Genomic DNA, 16,559 nt, shown 5'->3' on the forward strand with positions numbered 1-16,559 from the left:
TTGGTTTTCATAGATACCCAACACTTACCATTTTCTTCATGGCAGTAATCAAAGCCTGCCACACTACATCTTCGAAAAACCATCTTATTCTCTGTGAGGGTTCCTGTTTTATCAGAAAAGAGATACTGAATCTGTCCAAGATCCTCGGTGATGTTCAGGGCTCGGCACTGAACAGTAGAATCCATTTTCTCATTGTAGAAATCCACATCACTTTGAATAAAATATATTTGTCCAAGCTTCACAATTTCAATGGAAACATAAAGAGAAATGGGGATCAAGACCTAAGAAGAACGAAACAATTTTAAAAATGTTAAAGGGGGAAAAGAAAGGATGAGAAACCAAATATAGCTGGATAAGTAGTTAAGATCTTAAAATTCTATGATGAGCTCGATAGAAATTACCTGTAACAAAATGATCATGGTCCAGAACATATAGAATCCTGCCAGCACTGGTGATATGACATGTCCATCAGCCTCAGGGATATTAAAAAATAGTATTTTCTCATATCTACTCAGCCAGATTCCATGACCTTTCAAAAAGACACACAGATATCAAATGAATGCTACATGTGTTATACAAATATAAAACTTAATTCCTAAAGAAAGAGGGATGAGAATGTTTATTTTGGTTGAAAAACCAAGTGTTTGTTTTTGGAAACAAATTCAAATGCAAAAGACTACACATTCTCGTATTTTTCTTTAAAACTTTTTCCAGTCTCTTCAGTACTACGGCCACATGTAACTGGATATAATCAACATTAATGTTTTGCAGGCCAAAGAAGGAGAGAGGCAAGGATGTGATTAAAAATAATAATAATAATAATCATTGGCAAATAAAACCTCCCTTACAGAAGTTAAACATTCATAAATTTTTGACAATAAAATACTTTTAAAGAGTATCTTGCTGAAAAGATGTCAGCAAATAATCAAATTGTACCTACCCAATGCACCAGTTAAACACATTACAGCCAAAAGCAGGACACACCAGAGGACATCTGTATTTGCTCTTCTTTCTAATTTGCTGCGCTTATACCTTGGACCGCTGTTGTTCAGCATTGCTTTGGTTTCATGGCCTACATAGGTAACATGATATGTCAGAGAATGTGCAAATTAAAGCCAGGTAGCAAACATCACAGTTTAAAATCTCTCTTGCAGACAGTTCCATAAAAAGCAGTTACATAATATGTTTCGTTAATTTAGTTTGCTTTTGTAATCCACTTAGAAAAACAGAGACAATGATTAAATGCAATCTGCTTTTGTAGATTGCATTTTGAGTAAGTGAAAAATGTTGACTTGTAGAAAAATACGAAGGAGACAATGGTGAAAAATAAGAAGTGTAACCAACCTGCATAAACCACAATGCCCACAACAGCCTCTGTGTTTCTAATGGTGCATCCTCTAAGTAATAAATTTTCTTTACTGAGACCCACGCGTTCTTTGTTGGAATGTTCTCTATAAGAAAGAGAGCATATACATTCATTTTTAAATACCAAAAGTGGGATGTAAAAATAAAATGGCTTTGAGTTTTCTTGATTGGAGTGTTGTTACGTAGTTCACAGCAAAGGTTTCGTATCTCTAGCCCATTTGCTTTTGTTATTTCAGAGTTACCTGCTTTCACCAAGTTTCTAATTGCCGTTGTTTTCTATTATCCTTTTTTTTCGCCAAAACTTCTAGTTTTACAAAAGCTCAAAAATATTCCAAATAAGAAACTTGCTTCTCTAGTACAAATTGTATTTCAGGTAATTAATAATTGATGAGGGAGAAGTTCTTGATAGAGTTAGAACATCACCATTTTCAACCTGGATGAAACCAAGGATCATTTTAGGCAATGATAATTGGTGGCTGCTAAAATCGTTAGGTGAAAGGCTGATGGGGGACTTGATAATTAAAGGCTAAGGCTGATAGGACAGGGGGACATCCCAGGCCTCCAGATGTTACAGGATAGGAAATGCATATCTTCAAAGGAACCTAATCAAGCCTCTGTCAGGGCAAATCAACCTGGGGTCTATGGTTTCTGGGGACCTGTGAAGCCTTTAAAATTGTATACATTTAAAAATGTATATATATATTCATATATATATATGTATATGTATATATATGTATATGTATACACACACACACACACACACACACACAGAGGGTGCCAAAAAGATGTACACACATTTTAAGAAAGGAAAAACCTGTATTAAAAATGTAATGCTCAAACAGTTTCGGAGACATAGAGGAAAATTGAGGGTTGCTAGATGGGTGGGAGGGGTCGGGATAAGGGGGAAGATGAGGGGATTAGAAAGCACAATCAGTAACCACAAGATTGCCATGGGGTTACGAGAGTCAATTTGGGGAATGTAATCAATAATATAAAGATTTTGTAGGGTATCCGATGGACACTTGTCTCATTAGGGAGACCACCTCAGGGATGATGTAGATGCCTGATCACTGCACTGTACACCTGAAGCTGAAGCTGAACAATAATGAATGTCAACTACAAGTTTATATATATAGATATCTATATATATATCTATATATATATATTTTATGTATATAAATATATAGTAAGTTTATGTAAATATATATATTAGGAATAGACAGTGGAAATGTAATGGCTGTGTGTGATTTAGAGTGGATGGGAGGAGGGTTGACACAGTGTGAGGGCCATAAATGATAAATGTCTAAGTATTACTTTGTATTGTGCACCTGAAACTAAAAAAAAAAAACAAAACAAAAAAAAACTGGCACCAGAAAAAAAAAGACAAAACACACACACACACACACACAATGTAATGTTCAATATATACCGATAACAACAGGTGAATGCAAGTCATGTTTCACCTCTGCAATTACAAAAGGTGCTCAAAGTGGTTACCATCAGCGTAATTTTAAAACAGTTTTTTTCTTTCTTAAAATGTGTATACATTTTTTTGGCACCGTGTGTGTGTGTGTGTGTATGTGTGTGTTTGTCATTTTCTAGAGACAGAAACTATTGCTTTCATCCGATTCTGAAAGTCTGACCCCTGTACAGTTTAACAGGATTAATAAGAGGGCCAGAGAAACATGTTGACTACCACCACAAGGATGCAGTCAGCCAAACCGAAAATGTGATAAATTCTGCAGCAAAATGACCTGGTTTATTCAACAAATGAATGACGTGGGGCAAAAGAAGGGGCAGGGAGACTCAACACAGGGACCATGCAATCAGCTCAATCCAGAACGTGGTAAATTCTACGACCTAAATGACCTAATTTCTTGGGAAGGGAAATATAGAGACATATCAACCAAATACAATGTGTAGACCTCGTTTTGATTCTGGTTAGACTATATTGACTATTAAAAAAATTTTTTTTTGAGATAACTGGAGAAATTTGAACAAAGCCTAGGTACTATCTGATATCAAGAAATTGTTGTTAATTTAGTTAGATGTGATGATGTTATTGCTATGGTTTTCAACAAAGTCCTTTCCTGCTATATATTCAAAGTGAAGTAACCACAGTGAAATGATATGATGTAGGAGTGGGGGGAAAGTGGAAGGATAACTGAAACAAAGTAGGCAAAATTATAAAATAGTTAAACTGGGTGAAGGTCAATGAGTGTTCATTACACTTCTTCCTAATTTTGCATGTTTGAAATTTTCTATAATAAACAGTTCAAAAATTATCAAAGTAATTACTTGATTGAATTAGTATAGTGGCAAAAATAGAGAGCAAAATGATTGGAAAATTTTTTAAAAATAAGCAAAAAGTAATGTATTTCATATATTTTGAAAATGCCCTCTTAAATTTCAGCATTAAAATAAGATTATCTTTTAAGCGATAGATAGATGTAGATATGTATATCTAGTTGTGTATCTATATAGGTATATACATATATATCTATATCTACATCTAAATATACATAAGTATATGTATATATAGTGTACATATCGCTTCAGTATATAAGTTGTTTCTTCTTTCTTAAATACAGGAAAAATGTTATTCTATCTGCTCTCCATGCTATCCAGAATTACGAGGGAAGGAAAATAAAAACTCGTCAAAAAAGGTTTCATGCCACAAAGGAGAAAACTAGATATCATTTCACTCCTATAATTTGTAAAGCACTTTCATCTAAGAAGTGTATGTTTATATTCTTTCTTCATATATATGGATTTATGTACAAAGGCGGAACCACAGGGTCATGGTCAAAGCTAGAAGTGTCTTGATTCAACTTCCTAGTTTTACAGATGAGGAAATTAAGTCCCAGCATTCACATTTTCATGTAGGTACCATTCCCAGGCAAGCACCACACAATCCTCATCTATATAGCATGTGTTATCCCTAGAACTTGTATAGGAACAGACTTAATATATAAAAGTATCAGTCCCAAATTTCCTTAGTAAGTATTAAGATTTTTGCCTCATTACATCACTTTGGTAACCATCACTACATCAAAGCCCAGCGTCTATGTTGGTTGTATCTGCCCAAATGCTAAACATGTCCTGCACCTGATGGGTGTGTGGTATTTGGTGCTGATGAAGTGAGACGTTTAGACACTATATGAAGCACTAAAACACACAGAGCTGTCAACCATTCAAAAACCTACGTAACATCTACTATGTACCCAGCACTCCCACCAGATGCTGGAAATAGAAAAACACACAGCCTTGGCTCCTGTGGTCTCAGAGGAGGTGATTGATATAGAAATATGTACGTGTAATAAAAATATTATAGCTATTGTGATAGAAACCTGATAGTCAGCAATCAGGGTGGGCACAAATAGGGAGTAGTCCTGCCTGAGAGTAAAAAGATTAGAGAGGGCCTCATATAGACAGTGAGTTTGAGCATCCCAATTTTTGTAGATTTTAGAAAACAGGCCACAAAGTAAGAAACGGACAAGGTGCTAGTAGAGTGGCTTACAATCATTTCACAGAAAAACCACTGAATCTACCTGGGCCCATTGTCTCATTAAATGCTTCCCTGCAAAGCCAGCTCTCAAAATAGGCATCAACAGAGCAGACCCAGGGAAATCCAATCACTACAGAAGAAAGAATGTGAGGGAAGGAAGAAGCAGAGAGCATCTTCCGGGAGGAAGACCATTTCCGTGGTCAGATCATGCTAATCAGAAAGTAAGGCAGCACATGTTGAAACAAAGTGCTATCAGAAGTGCTTCTCATGAATGGAGGAAACCAAGGCGAGCAAACATGGTCTCCAGGAATCCACGGACAACTGATCATGTGGACTGCTGGGAAGTGTGAAGGGCCCTGGGACCAGGTAACAGCTGGGGCAAGACTAGTACCCAGAATAGCAAATGGTGCTCTCAAGTGCTGTTAAGAAAGAACCATGTCCAAATAGAGAGGCTGACAAAGGTAGACCAGGCAGGGCTCCAGTCCCAGATGTTTGGTGAAGCTCATACCAGAGTGAAAGGATCCAAGGTAGCAAGAGATGGCGTTTCAGATATTAGACAGGCTTTAAGAATTGGAACACAGGATCAGAGTTAGCATGGCAACAATGCTTTTATGATTTTTTTTTTAATCTACTATGTACATGTTCTGATCAGATTCTGGGCAGAGTTCTACGCTCCAGATGACTCAGTGCCAGGCTAATTAATGTTCCTTCCTGTTCTCATGCCCATAAACAAGATTCATTCTGCCAGAGGCAAGCCTGTGTGTCAGGAAAGATCATCAGCATTCCCGGCTGTGGGGAGAGGACAGCTCTATGTCTGGGCTGGACTCTTAAACAGATCTGATCTCAGGTTTAAAAATGACAGTCCCTGAATCTGACATTTACAAAAGGAAACTATGAACAGTCCGCAGCTGGAGGAAATAATCAAAAAGCACTCATCCTAAGACATGGCATCTGAGCATATTTCTGATGAGAGAGGGGCATCTCTTCATGAAGACCATCTAAAATAATTTCTTTTCTTCTAATATTAGCCCTAATGACTCAAGGATAAATATTTCATTGTAAGCCAAACACAAAGGGACCTTCAGGATCTGGCCTCTATAATCTACCTTCTTGCTTACCCACTCTCCAAACATACCTACCCACTCCTAAGTTTACAAATGCACTATGGTCTCAGGCCTCTATGGCACTGACTATGTTGCTCCCTCAGCCTGCAATGTCAGCCATGTTTTGCACTTAGTTGCCTGCCTGGCATCTTCTTATTCTGGAAGGCTTGATTCTGGCATTACCTTCTTACATGAACCAAGCCCTCTCTCTTTTCCATTGCATAATTCCCAACCCTGCCCCACCATCTGTCTGTATCAGGGGCTACTTACGATGCTATCACTATGTTCTATACTTCCCTCCATGATAACTATTACTCTTTTAAAAATTTTAAACAACTTTATTGAGGAAAAACTAATAAGAATCAACTGCACATATTTAAAGTGTAAAATTTGGTTTCCCCTGTGAAACCATCACCACAGTCAGGAAAACAAACATATCCATCACCCCCAAAAGTTTCCTCATACCCTTTTTTTAAATGCCTTACTCATCTTCTTTTTAAAATTTTTCAATTACAGTTGACATTCAATATTATTTTATATTAGTTTCAGGTGTACAGCAGAGTGGTTAGACATTTATGTAATTTACAAAGTGATCCCCCCATTAGTCTAGTACCCACCTGACACCATACATAGTTATTACATTATTTACTATATTCCTTATGTTGTACTTTACATCCCCATGACTATTTGTAACTACCAATTTGTACTTCTTAATCCCTTCACCTTCGTCACTCAGCCCTTCAACCCCCCTCCTATCTGGCAACCATCAAAACGTTCTCTGTATCTGAGCTTGTTTCTGTTTTTTTTTTCACTTACATTGTTCTTTAGATTCCACATAAGTGAAATCATATCCTCATGCCCTTCTATAATCCATCCTTCCAACCCTCCCCATCCCAGGCAACTACTAATCTGCTTTCTATCACTATAAATTACGTTTCATTTTCCTGAGATTCTATAAATCAGATCATATAGCATAATTCTTTTTTACCTGGTTTTTCATGTCACATAATTATTTTGAGATATATTCATGTTGTTGCATGTATCACTACAATGTGCTGAGTAGTATTCCACTGTATGGACATATCACAATTTGTTTATCCACTTACCTGTTGATGGACATTTGGGTTGTTTCCAGTTTGGGGCTACTACAAATAAAGCTGCTATGAACATTTATATACAGGTTATTATGTTTTCTTTTCTGTTGGGTAAATGTTTACGAGTAGAATGGCCAGATCATATGATGGGCGCATGTTTAACACTTTAGGAAATTTCCGAACTGTTTTCCAAAATGACTGTACCATTTTATATTCCTATAAGCAATATATGAGTGTTTCAGTTCTTCTACGTCCTCACCAACATTTGGTATATAGTCAATCTTTATAATTTTAGCACTGGAGCTTCTGTAGTTAGAACTTGTATCTTTTCACACAAATGCTTGTCATCTATATAGCGTCTTTGGTGAAGTGTCTGTTCAAATTTTTTGACCATTTACAAAATTGTGTTGTTTGTTTTCTAATTACTGAGCATTGAGATGTAAATCCTGTATCAGATACATGCATTGAAAATATTTTCTTCTAGTCTGTGACTTATGTTTCCATTTACTTAACTAACATTAGAAGAGGAAAAGTTTTTAATTTTGATAAAGTTCTTTTATTTACTTATTTTTTGTCCACATATGGTTTGTGATTTTAGTGCTGTATCTAAGAATATTTATCTAACACAAGGTACCAAAGATGGCCCCTCTATTTTCTTCCAGGAATTTTATAATTTTACAACTAAGTTTACATTTATATATAGGATCCACTTTTAGCTAATTTTTTTTAAATGGTGAGAGGTCTAGACTGAAGTTCATTTTTTGAATATAGATATCCAGTTGCTGCAGCATCATTTGTTAAAAAGACTAATCTTTCTCTACTAAATTACCTTTGCATCTTTGTCAAAAACCAGTTGTTCCTGATCTTAGGGGAAAAGCATTTAATCTGTTACCATTAAGTATGATGCTATCCATAGGTTTTTCATAAATGCCCTTAATCAGGTTGAGTTATCTAGTTTCTAGTTTCCAAGAATAGAAGATAGGTTTGATCAAATACTTTTTCTACATCTCTGAAATGATCACTTGGTTTTTCTTTTTTAATTACTTAATTATGGTTTGTTAATATGGTATTAATATGGTGAATTACACTGTTTTTCTAATGTTAAACCAATCTTGTATTTTTTGGATGAGCCCCACTAGGTCATGATGTATTATCCTTTTATATATTGTTGGCTGCATTTTGCTATAATTTTGTGTAAAATTTTTGCATTTATGTACATGAGGGACATTTATCTTTCCTTAAATGTCTTTGTATGCTTTTGGTATCAGGTTGCTGCAACTGTTATTGCAGTTTAAAAAGTTAAAAATAATTGCAAAAACTGCAATTACGTTTGCACCAACCTAATACTATCAGGATAATTCTGGTCTCCAAAAATGAGTTAGGAACTTTACCATTTTCTCACAAAATCACCAATATGAAGGATGTCTTATTGTCTCCTCTTAAAACTAAAGAAAACTAAGGATCAAAAAGAGTAAATAAATAACTTGGTTCGAGGCATACAAAACGTAAGTGGCAAGTCTAAAATTTAAGCCAGGTCTAAAATTAGGTAAGACACCAAATTCTAGCTGCTCTTGCAAAAGGACATGGATGCCACAGGAAACCTCCAGAATGAACCCTGTCATGGCTTCCCATACTTCTTCTTAGACGTGTTTCCAAATCAAGGCTAACTTTTGCCAACCAGAATTATCTACCTGTTATTGTAATTCTGCATGTCCTATCATGTCACTTAACCTGTCAATTCTGTCCAAACACCTCCTTCCAAACAACTAACATGTCTTGGACTTAATATGGAGCTCATGTAAGACATTCTTTTTTTTTTTTTAATCGTCCATAAAAGTTAATTTTATTATTTTATACTTATGCTTGTACATATAGAAAATGTTAGGCATGCTAAAGGCCAGAGAACCAGGTAATATTCTCAAAAGGAAATAACAAATAAATTACAGCTCTATCTGTCTTTCCATAGTCAAAGATACTCGCTTCAATAGGATTAATCTGCCAGAGTTATAAACAATTATGTGTAGGTTGAATTTGAATCTTAGGTAAGGAATTAATACTAATGTGAAATCTACATAGACTTGTATGGAAACACTGAAAACATTTTCATTTACTTCATTCACCAGTAACTTAAAGCAGAAAATAATTAAAACAAATAATTAGCCTTGACAATCCATGTATCAAGGAAAACACAATTTATTCATCTGTTACCTGTCCATCTTTGTTGCAGTATTATTTTACAGCCATGTATTAATCTATTCATAAACAGATCCAGACAATTAGAAAAATTAGTCTGGAATCACCAGGCTGAAGACTTAACTGAAGTTAAAAAGCAAGTAAAAAAATGCCTCCGAACTGTAAAGTGGATACGTGGGTCAGGGAATGAAGGGTCAAGTGAAAATATATGGAAAAAGGTTATTAAACATGGACTGTAAAAAATTTAGTGCACCCAGAGCTATTTATCTGGTGAATCAGAGATGTTCTTTAAATGTGTAAGACATTCTTACACCGCTGAAAGATTCTAGGATTAGGTTAAGAACAAGGTGATTTTGTTATTTTAAAAATACACAGATAAATATTTACCAAATTATTAATGTAGCTAAACATATGGCCATTAGTGATTTAACTTGGATATAAATAGATAAAAGTTTTATCAAGGTACGCATAGTTGCAACACACAAGTCCTCTCACACCCACAAAGGTAAGTCACGTATCACTTACAGGAAGCCTCGGAATCTGTTCAGGTCATTGTTTGGACTTTCACATTCTATCCTACTGGAGAATTTCTCGGGATCTACTTCAGAGTCCTAAAAATATATATGTATATATACATATATTTTAAAATCACAAAACAAAAAGAATTTGAGGTTAAACCCTTAAGATTTACGTGTTTATCCTTTCATTAATTTTTAAAGTAAAACTAAGGCATTTTTGCTGCAAGGTTTATGTCACAAATTGCCTAAATGAAGGAAAGTATAGGCATAATTATGAACAAATAAATGGGATCAGAATGGTCCTAGAGTGTTAATAAACATCAGCAGGTGATGGGAATGTCTGAATCATGTACTGGAATCCATGCAGAACTCTGCAGGAGAGAGCATCTACTCATATAGCAAATGCTCTTATCTAGAAGGCACTGAAAGGCTGAAAACACTTTGTTGTTTTTCTTTAACCATTAGACAGTTTCTGAGAGTAAATGTATATGTGAACACTCTGAGCACATTTGCATTGGATCCCAGCAAATCTTATTTTAAAAAGTTGAAAAATAAGCTGGACATCAGTATCTTACAAAATTCTCTGGTGGATCAAACAATAATTTTAGAATGTTCTATGAAATTAATGAGCAAATAATTAGGCATGGACTCACTAAGAACAAGTCATGTCAACACTATCATTTCCTTTTCTTAAAATATGGCTTTTTGGCTAATAAAAGAAATGCCATTGATATAGCTTATAAAATAATATCTATTTCATAGCAAACATGGAAAATGTGAATTATGATCATATGATCGAATTTGCTGATACTGTTTTTGAGTTCTTTTGATCTAGTACTAGAATCTATATTATATGCTTTAAATATAATAATAAATTTCTTCTTCCCAGACCCATGTGGTATTGTAATTAGGAATAATTAACAGATGAAGAAAGAGAGACACAGTAATTTGCTAAAGGTCTCAAAACACGAAGGTATTTAGAGCCAGGATTACAATCGAGGTCATGGAATAACAGAACACACACCCTTAATTGAATCCAAAGTGTGCTAATTAATTAACTGGCATCACCCTCAAAGTAGGTATTTAGTGGTATATATAACAGAATCTAAGTTGTACAAGAATTTTGGCAATGTTTAAGATCCAGGAATGCTTACAAAAGTAACAATGACAATGAGCTCAGAAGCATATCAATCACAGAGGATCCAAATGAAATACATAGGTAGAAAGATGGGCCCAATGTGACATCAAGTGATGAAATTTACTAAAGATATGGGTATTCTTTGGCTAAAACATTTTTTGGTTTGCAAGTATAAGTTGATCTTTCAACTTTCAAATCCTACTTAAGAGTAATTCAGTTAAAAGAAGACCATTAAATTTTAAAATACTCAATCTCAAGTGTTTCCAGAAAAAGGGAAGGGAAACTAATATTTAGGCATTATGTATGATGCTTTTCCATATATTATTTAATTTGAGTCTCACGGCAATGCTATGACGGAGACATCATCACTTCCATTCTCAGATAAGGAAACTGAAGCATAAAGTATGTAAGTAACTTGCCCAAAGTCACAGCAGTAATTAAATGGCAGAGCTGGAATTCATTCAAACTCATGTTAATTAAACTTCAAAGTTTTTGTTTCCCTTATCACAGCGTGGTAAAGGGTCTAGGAACTCTGTAGCATGAGGAAACTACAGAAGCCTTAAAACATCTTTGTATATAAGTAATAACAGATTTTAGGAACAATGACTAATTTATGTCTCCAGCTTCAATAACATATAAAATCTAAGCTTAAGAAAGATAAATTAGAAGGTGATTATTTCTATCACTACAAAATAATTTTCTAAATTGCCAAATAATTGTTAGGTTCCTTTAATTCAGTTCCAAACACTATGCTTGCCAGACTGAAATGTCTGAACTCCAAGTCATTATATCCTGTTATCTATAAAATATAGCACATGTCCACGGATTATCTGGAGCTGAATTAAGCCTTCTGGGATTCTATTTTGTAATGGTAAAAAAAGAATTTGAAAATCTTTCTTTCTGTACATGCAAAAATAAGCTCAGTCATGTTCTGAAAAGAAAATGTTAATGTCACCAGGTGAGAACATGTTGTTTACCTGCTCTGCATATCCCCGAACCACCTGCCTCTGTTTTAAATTGCTCTCTCCGTCAAGACCAGAAGTCTCAATATGACAGATTCCATCTGGATCAGTGGAAAAGAGTAAGACCATATCTGCAGGAATGACCTCATTACAGGAAAGACGAATAAAGTCCCCAACAGTGACATCCTTCCAGCATCGGTCAATATATTTTTTCTCTTTCCTAATATTGGGGGGAAAAAAAGTTTAAAGAGAATATCAAGTCAAAAACACATACAATAGTTTTCTTTTTTTGTTTTGTTTTGTTTTTGTTTAGTTTTTCTGTATAATTTAAAGCATGTTTAAAGTAGTAAGGTGAATTTTTAGAGCGGGGCGCTGGTAGCACCAAGGTTGCAGGTTCGATCCCCTCATGGGCCACTGTGAGCTGCGTCCTTCTTTAAAAAAAAAAGGTGAATTTTAATCCATTAAGTGCTAAAAGAGAAGCCAGAGAATTATAAAATGCAACTTGCTTTACCTAAAAATTTAGTTACTAAGGTGCTAAAACAGATTTTTCAGCTCTTTTTTTCCTGCGAGATTTCAGAAACAGGCTAGTTGAGTGTAACTCTGGAATAAAATTAAAATGAACATTTTATGGGTTTGTTCACATCTGAAGCAATTCCTGTGGTCAGGTGTCAGGGATCTGGAAGTGTTCTAGATACATCGTCTGCTCTCAGAGAGCTTCCCATGTGGCAGACAGGATGGATAATTAAAGAAAACACAAAAGAAATGAAATACATACCCAGACACAACATTAAAAAAAAATTATACCACCATGTTAATACCTCTAATTATAGTTTAATGAAAATACTGGTTAAAACGGTCCCCAGTCTGTTGCAACTGGTTCCTAGGAAGGAAAATGGCAAATTCTATCCCTTTTCAAAAATATAGTTTTCCCATTCTACATATTCAAATTCTTTTAAAGGAAAGATACGTCATTTGAGGCTGACTTGCCTTAAATACTCTGCTTTATGTTAAATTTTCTGTTAAACTTCTCATGCCTTTTGATGCCAACTGCATGAATTATGTTCCATAAAGCATTCTCCTTAGAGTAGAATGAGGATATTTGTATCATAGAACATCCTATCAGCTAACTAGGCAGCATTTCATATACAATACTGCCAAAAATTTTAAGAAAGTCTGTCTCCTTCCCCTGCTGCCTCCAAAATATCTATAAACAACTGGTATTTGTCACAAAAATACACTTTAAAAGCAAAGATATATTTTCTATTATAATTATGGGGCTAAATATTTAAATTATTTGTCAAAGAAGCCTAGGAAATAGTTATATCCTAAGTTATATGACCTATATAGGAAAAAAATAATGCATCACATTAAATAGAAATGACACCTTAGGCCCAAACTTGTATAACTTCGGTTATACAGGATTGTTTCAGGTATTTCAAGAAATTTAGTTTATAGGGCTAAGAAGTACATTTTTAGGACATATTCTCCCAAAATACCTAATGCACCAGGTTGAATCCAACTAAAGGAAATTCTTGATTACCTAGAGTTTATTAGTTCAGAGAAAAGCCAATCAAATACTTTATTTTTGTCTACCAAACTTCTCCCTAGTGTTTGTGCATACCAGTTCACTCTGCCATGGAGGAAAGTAACGGAGAAGATCAAAAAGGTAGGCAAAGGTCAGATTTTGAAGGTTCAAGCTTACATGCCACACCTCGGAATAGGAATTTCATTCCATAGAAAATGGGAAGTTACTAAAGGTTCACAAGAAGAAAGATGTGATCTTACTCCTTCTCCTGCACCAGAGTAATGGATGGATTGTTGGGTGGCAGGCTAGTTAGGAGCAGGACTGGCCATGAAACTAATGGAAAGTTATTAAAATAATTCACGGCAGGGATAAAGATGGTGAAAATGAAGGTAGTAGCAACAGGGATGGATAGAAGAAAATTAAATCAAGACATATTTGAGTACTAGAGATAGAGACAACCAAGTTTTTTGACGTACTACATGTAAAGGATGATGCTATGGTTTCCAACTTGTATGATGGAACGATGAATGATCCTTTTACCATGTCTCAGAGTTTAGGAGCAACTGGTTACATCACAAAGGAGATAATAAATTCAGTTTGGAAAGTCTTTATTTGAAGTGGGATATGTAATTGAAAATGTACAGTAATTTGAGGATTCTGATCTTAATCTTATGAGTACACACATAAATTTGGAAGTCCTAGGTACACAGAGGGCAGCTGAAACCAGGTCAGGATATGAAATTCCTTAGGGAAAGAGACTTCAAAGTGAAAGAGAAGTGGAAGAAGACCCGAGGAAGTGATGTCAGAGAAATCAAAGGAGAAGAAAATTTCAAAAAGGGAGTAAGCATTAAAAAAAAAAAAAAAGTCACAAAGGGGTCATGCCTACGGTATTTGGTTATTAGGATATCTGCTGATCATGGAGAAAGCTAAGAAGCATGGAAGTGTTGATGGGGAGTATGAAGAAGCAAGTGAGACCTTCAGTGAATCAGAGAATGATTGGAAGTTGAAGAAGCCGAGTATTTCACGAAGTATAGCTATGAAAGAATAAAGGGTGCAAGTAGCCACTTCAAGGAGAGGTGAGTCAGACAGAGGATGAGATAACTGGGCGTGCACACAGGATGCAGGAAAAAGCCTACGGAAAAGGTAAGGCAGAAGGGAGAGGACAGGATGGGGAGGGAGTGTTGGTTGAGGCAATGGAGAAACAATAAGGAATGGAATTCAGCACACAGACGAAGGAACTAAATTACAATAAAGGGGGTTACCTCTTTATCTAAGGTCAGAAGAAAGTAGGTGAAGATGATGTAAGAAGGAATGTGAGTTACATAATTCTCAAATTATGTAACGTAATGGCCTTTACTTTATTGGCCATTTACCACTTAATGGCCTTTACTTTTTCTATAAAGAAAGCTATGAGGAAATTAGCTAAGAATTTGTAAAGGTAGGAAGAGAAGACAAACTTGAGCATTTGGGTTAAAGATTTTATTTTTCTTTCAAACATAAGAAGTAAGATTCCTCTGAAGGACAAGTTTATTCTACATTGGAACAAAATTCAATGTAGCCAATTTTACAATTGAATTAACTTCATTTTTTTCCCCATTTGGTGCACATGCCAGGATTTAAAAAAAAAAAAAAAAAAAACCAGCAAATTTCCCCAATAGGTAGTTAGTTCAGGTCAATAAACATATATTGATCTTAATTTATGCCAGTTACTTTGTTAGGTGCTAAGAATACAAAAATGATTAAGATATGGTCACCAGCCTATGGAAGTTATGGTTAGAAATGTGAAAAAGAGATACAAACAGTAATTTCAAAGAGAGAGGTATGTACAGGCTACTATGGGAGCAAACAGTTGGGTATTTGGCCCTGGAGGAGGTGAGTCTTGAAGGATGACTAAGTGAGTCAGGTGAAGAAAGGTGGATAGCCTAACAGTCAGAGTACTTATGCCGAGAGGAGAGGCACAAAATCACAGGGCATGAGAGCAAGATGTGTTAAAGCTTCTACAAGCTGAGTGACAATGCGCGCTGCCACATTTAACTAGCCTTGGAAATTTATCATTGTAGTGGACTCAAAACAAGGCTCTATTTCCTTCCCTGATACAGAATTAAAACTAGTAAGAGGACTTTCTTCTTCTCCCACCGCCCAAATGTACAACTAGAATTTCTTGCATCTACTTGGTTGGTTGTGCTTCTGTGTTACACTCACTGGTCAGGACATATATAGCTCTTACAATTCCTCCTTCAGGCAAACTTCTAGATCCATTGCTTGTTTAAGAATTCAACATCAAACAGCTTTGCTGCATAAGCACTGGGAAAAGTTGGGAAGAATACACTGGAATTAACAGTGATTCCACTGGGGTGGGAGATGGGAGGAAGGGGAGAAAGGTAAGAATGAAGAAAGGAGAATGTGGACTTCTATTTCTTTAAAAAATTGAAGGAGAGAAAGTGGGATTATGAATATGTTCTTCTTGTTGTTTTTTTTAATATTTTTACAATAAAACAAAAATAATTAATAAGCAAATAATGAATAATCATTAGACACAACAGAAGCTAAGACTTATCAAATGCTTTATATTCATCAATTCATTTAGTTTTTGTATCAATGTTATGTGGTTGGTACAATGTATGTAACATGGCTCCTTTTGACAAAGGAGAAAAGAACTGGTTTTGGCAGGTTAAGTAACTTGCTCAAGAATACTCAGCTCCTAAGTGGTCCTGGAATTTGAAATAAGGCAGGTAGTAGTTTCAGATCCATCTCTCCAGAACTACATTTTACTCACAGCTATGGTGACTTACTGATGATGACTGATGAATAAAAAAATGCTTTAATTGTGCATTAGACAGTGAATTTCAAGAACCATTGCTTTGAATTTGTATGGAATCTCAAAAGACCCCAAACAGCCAAAGCAATCCTGAGAAAAAAGAACAAGTAAAAGGTATCACACTCCCCAACTTCAAATTATACTACAAAGCAACAATAATCAAAACAGTATGATAGTGGCAGAAAAGCAGACATACAGACCAGTGGAACAGAATTGAGAGCCCAGAAATAAATCCACATATATATGGGCAAATAATTTTCAACAAAGGAGTCAAAAACATACAATGGAGAAAAGACAGCCTCTTCAATAAATACTGCTAGGAAAACTGGAAAGCC

At 35.3% G+C, this 16,559-nt stretch overlaps 1 protein-coding gene across 3 annotated transcripts in view; it reads right to left on the reverse strand.

Annotated features, from left to right (window-relative positions):
• Nucleotides 1-16,559, reverse strand: part of ATP10D (ATPase phospholipid transporting 10D (putative)) — a 102,221-nt gene that overhangs the window by 45,606 nt on the left and 40,056 nt on the right. For 2 of the 3 annotated variants that reach the window (XM_088789883.1, XM_074324640.2), the window contains exons 4-9: nt 11,897-12,101; nt 9,789-9,874; nt 1,345-1,451; nt 941-1,072; nt 402-529; nt 29-281 (exon numbers count right to left, since the gene is read on the reverse strand). In XM_088789883.1, the coding sequence (XP_088646009.1) occupies nt 29-281; nt 402-529; nt 941-1,072; nt 1,345-1,451; nt 9,789-9,874; nt 11,897-12,101 (911 nt within the window). The remainder of the gene's footprint in view (nt 1-28; nt 282-401; nt 530-940; nt 1,073-1,344; nt 1,452-9,788; nt 9,875-11,896; nt 12,102-16,559) is intronic. The other variant, XM_088789884.1, reaches the window with a different exon arrangement.

This window comes from Rhinolophus sinicus, chromosome 1, assembly GCF_057876585.1.
Source record: "Rhinolophus sinicus isolate RSI-liver-muscle chromosome 1, RSI-T2T, whole genome shotgun sequence".
NCBI lineage: Eukaryota > Metazoa > Chordata > Mammalia > Chiroptera > Rhinolophidae > Rhinolophus > Rhinolophus sinicus.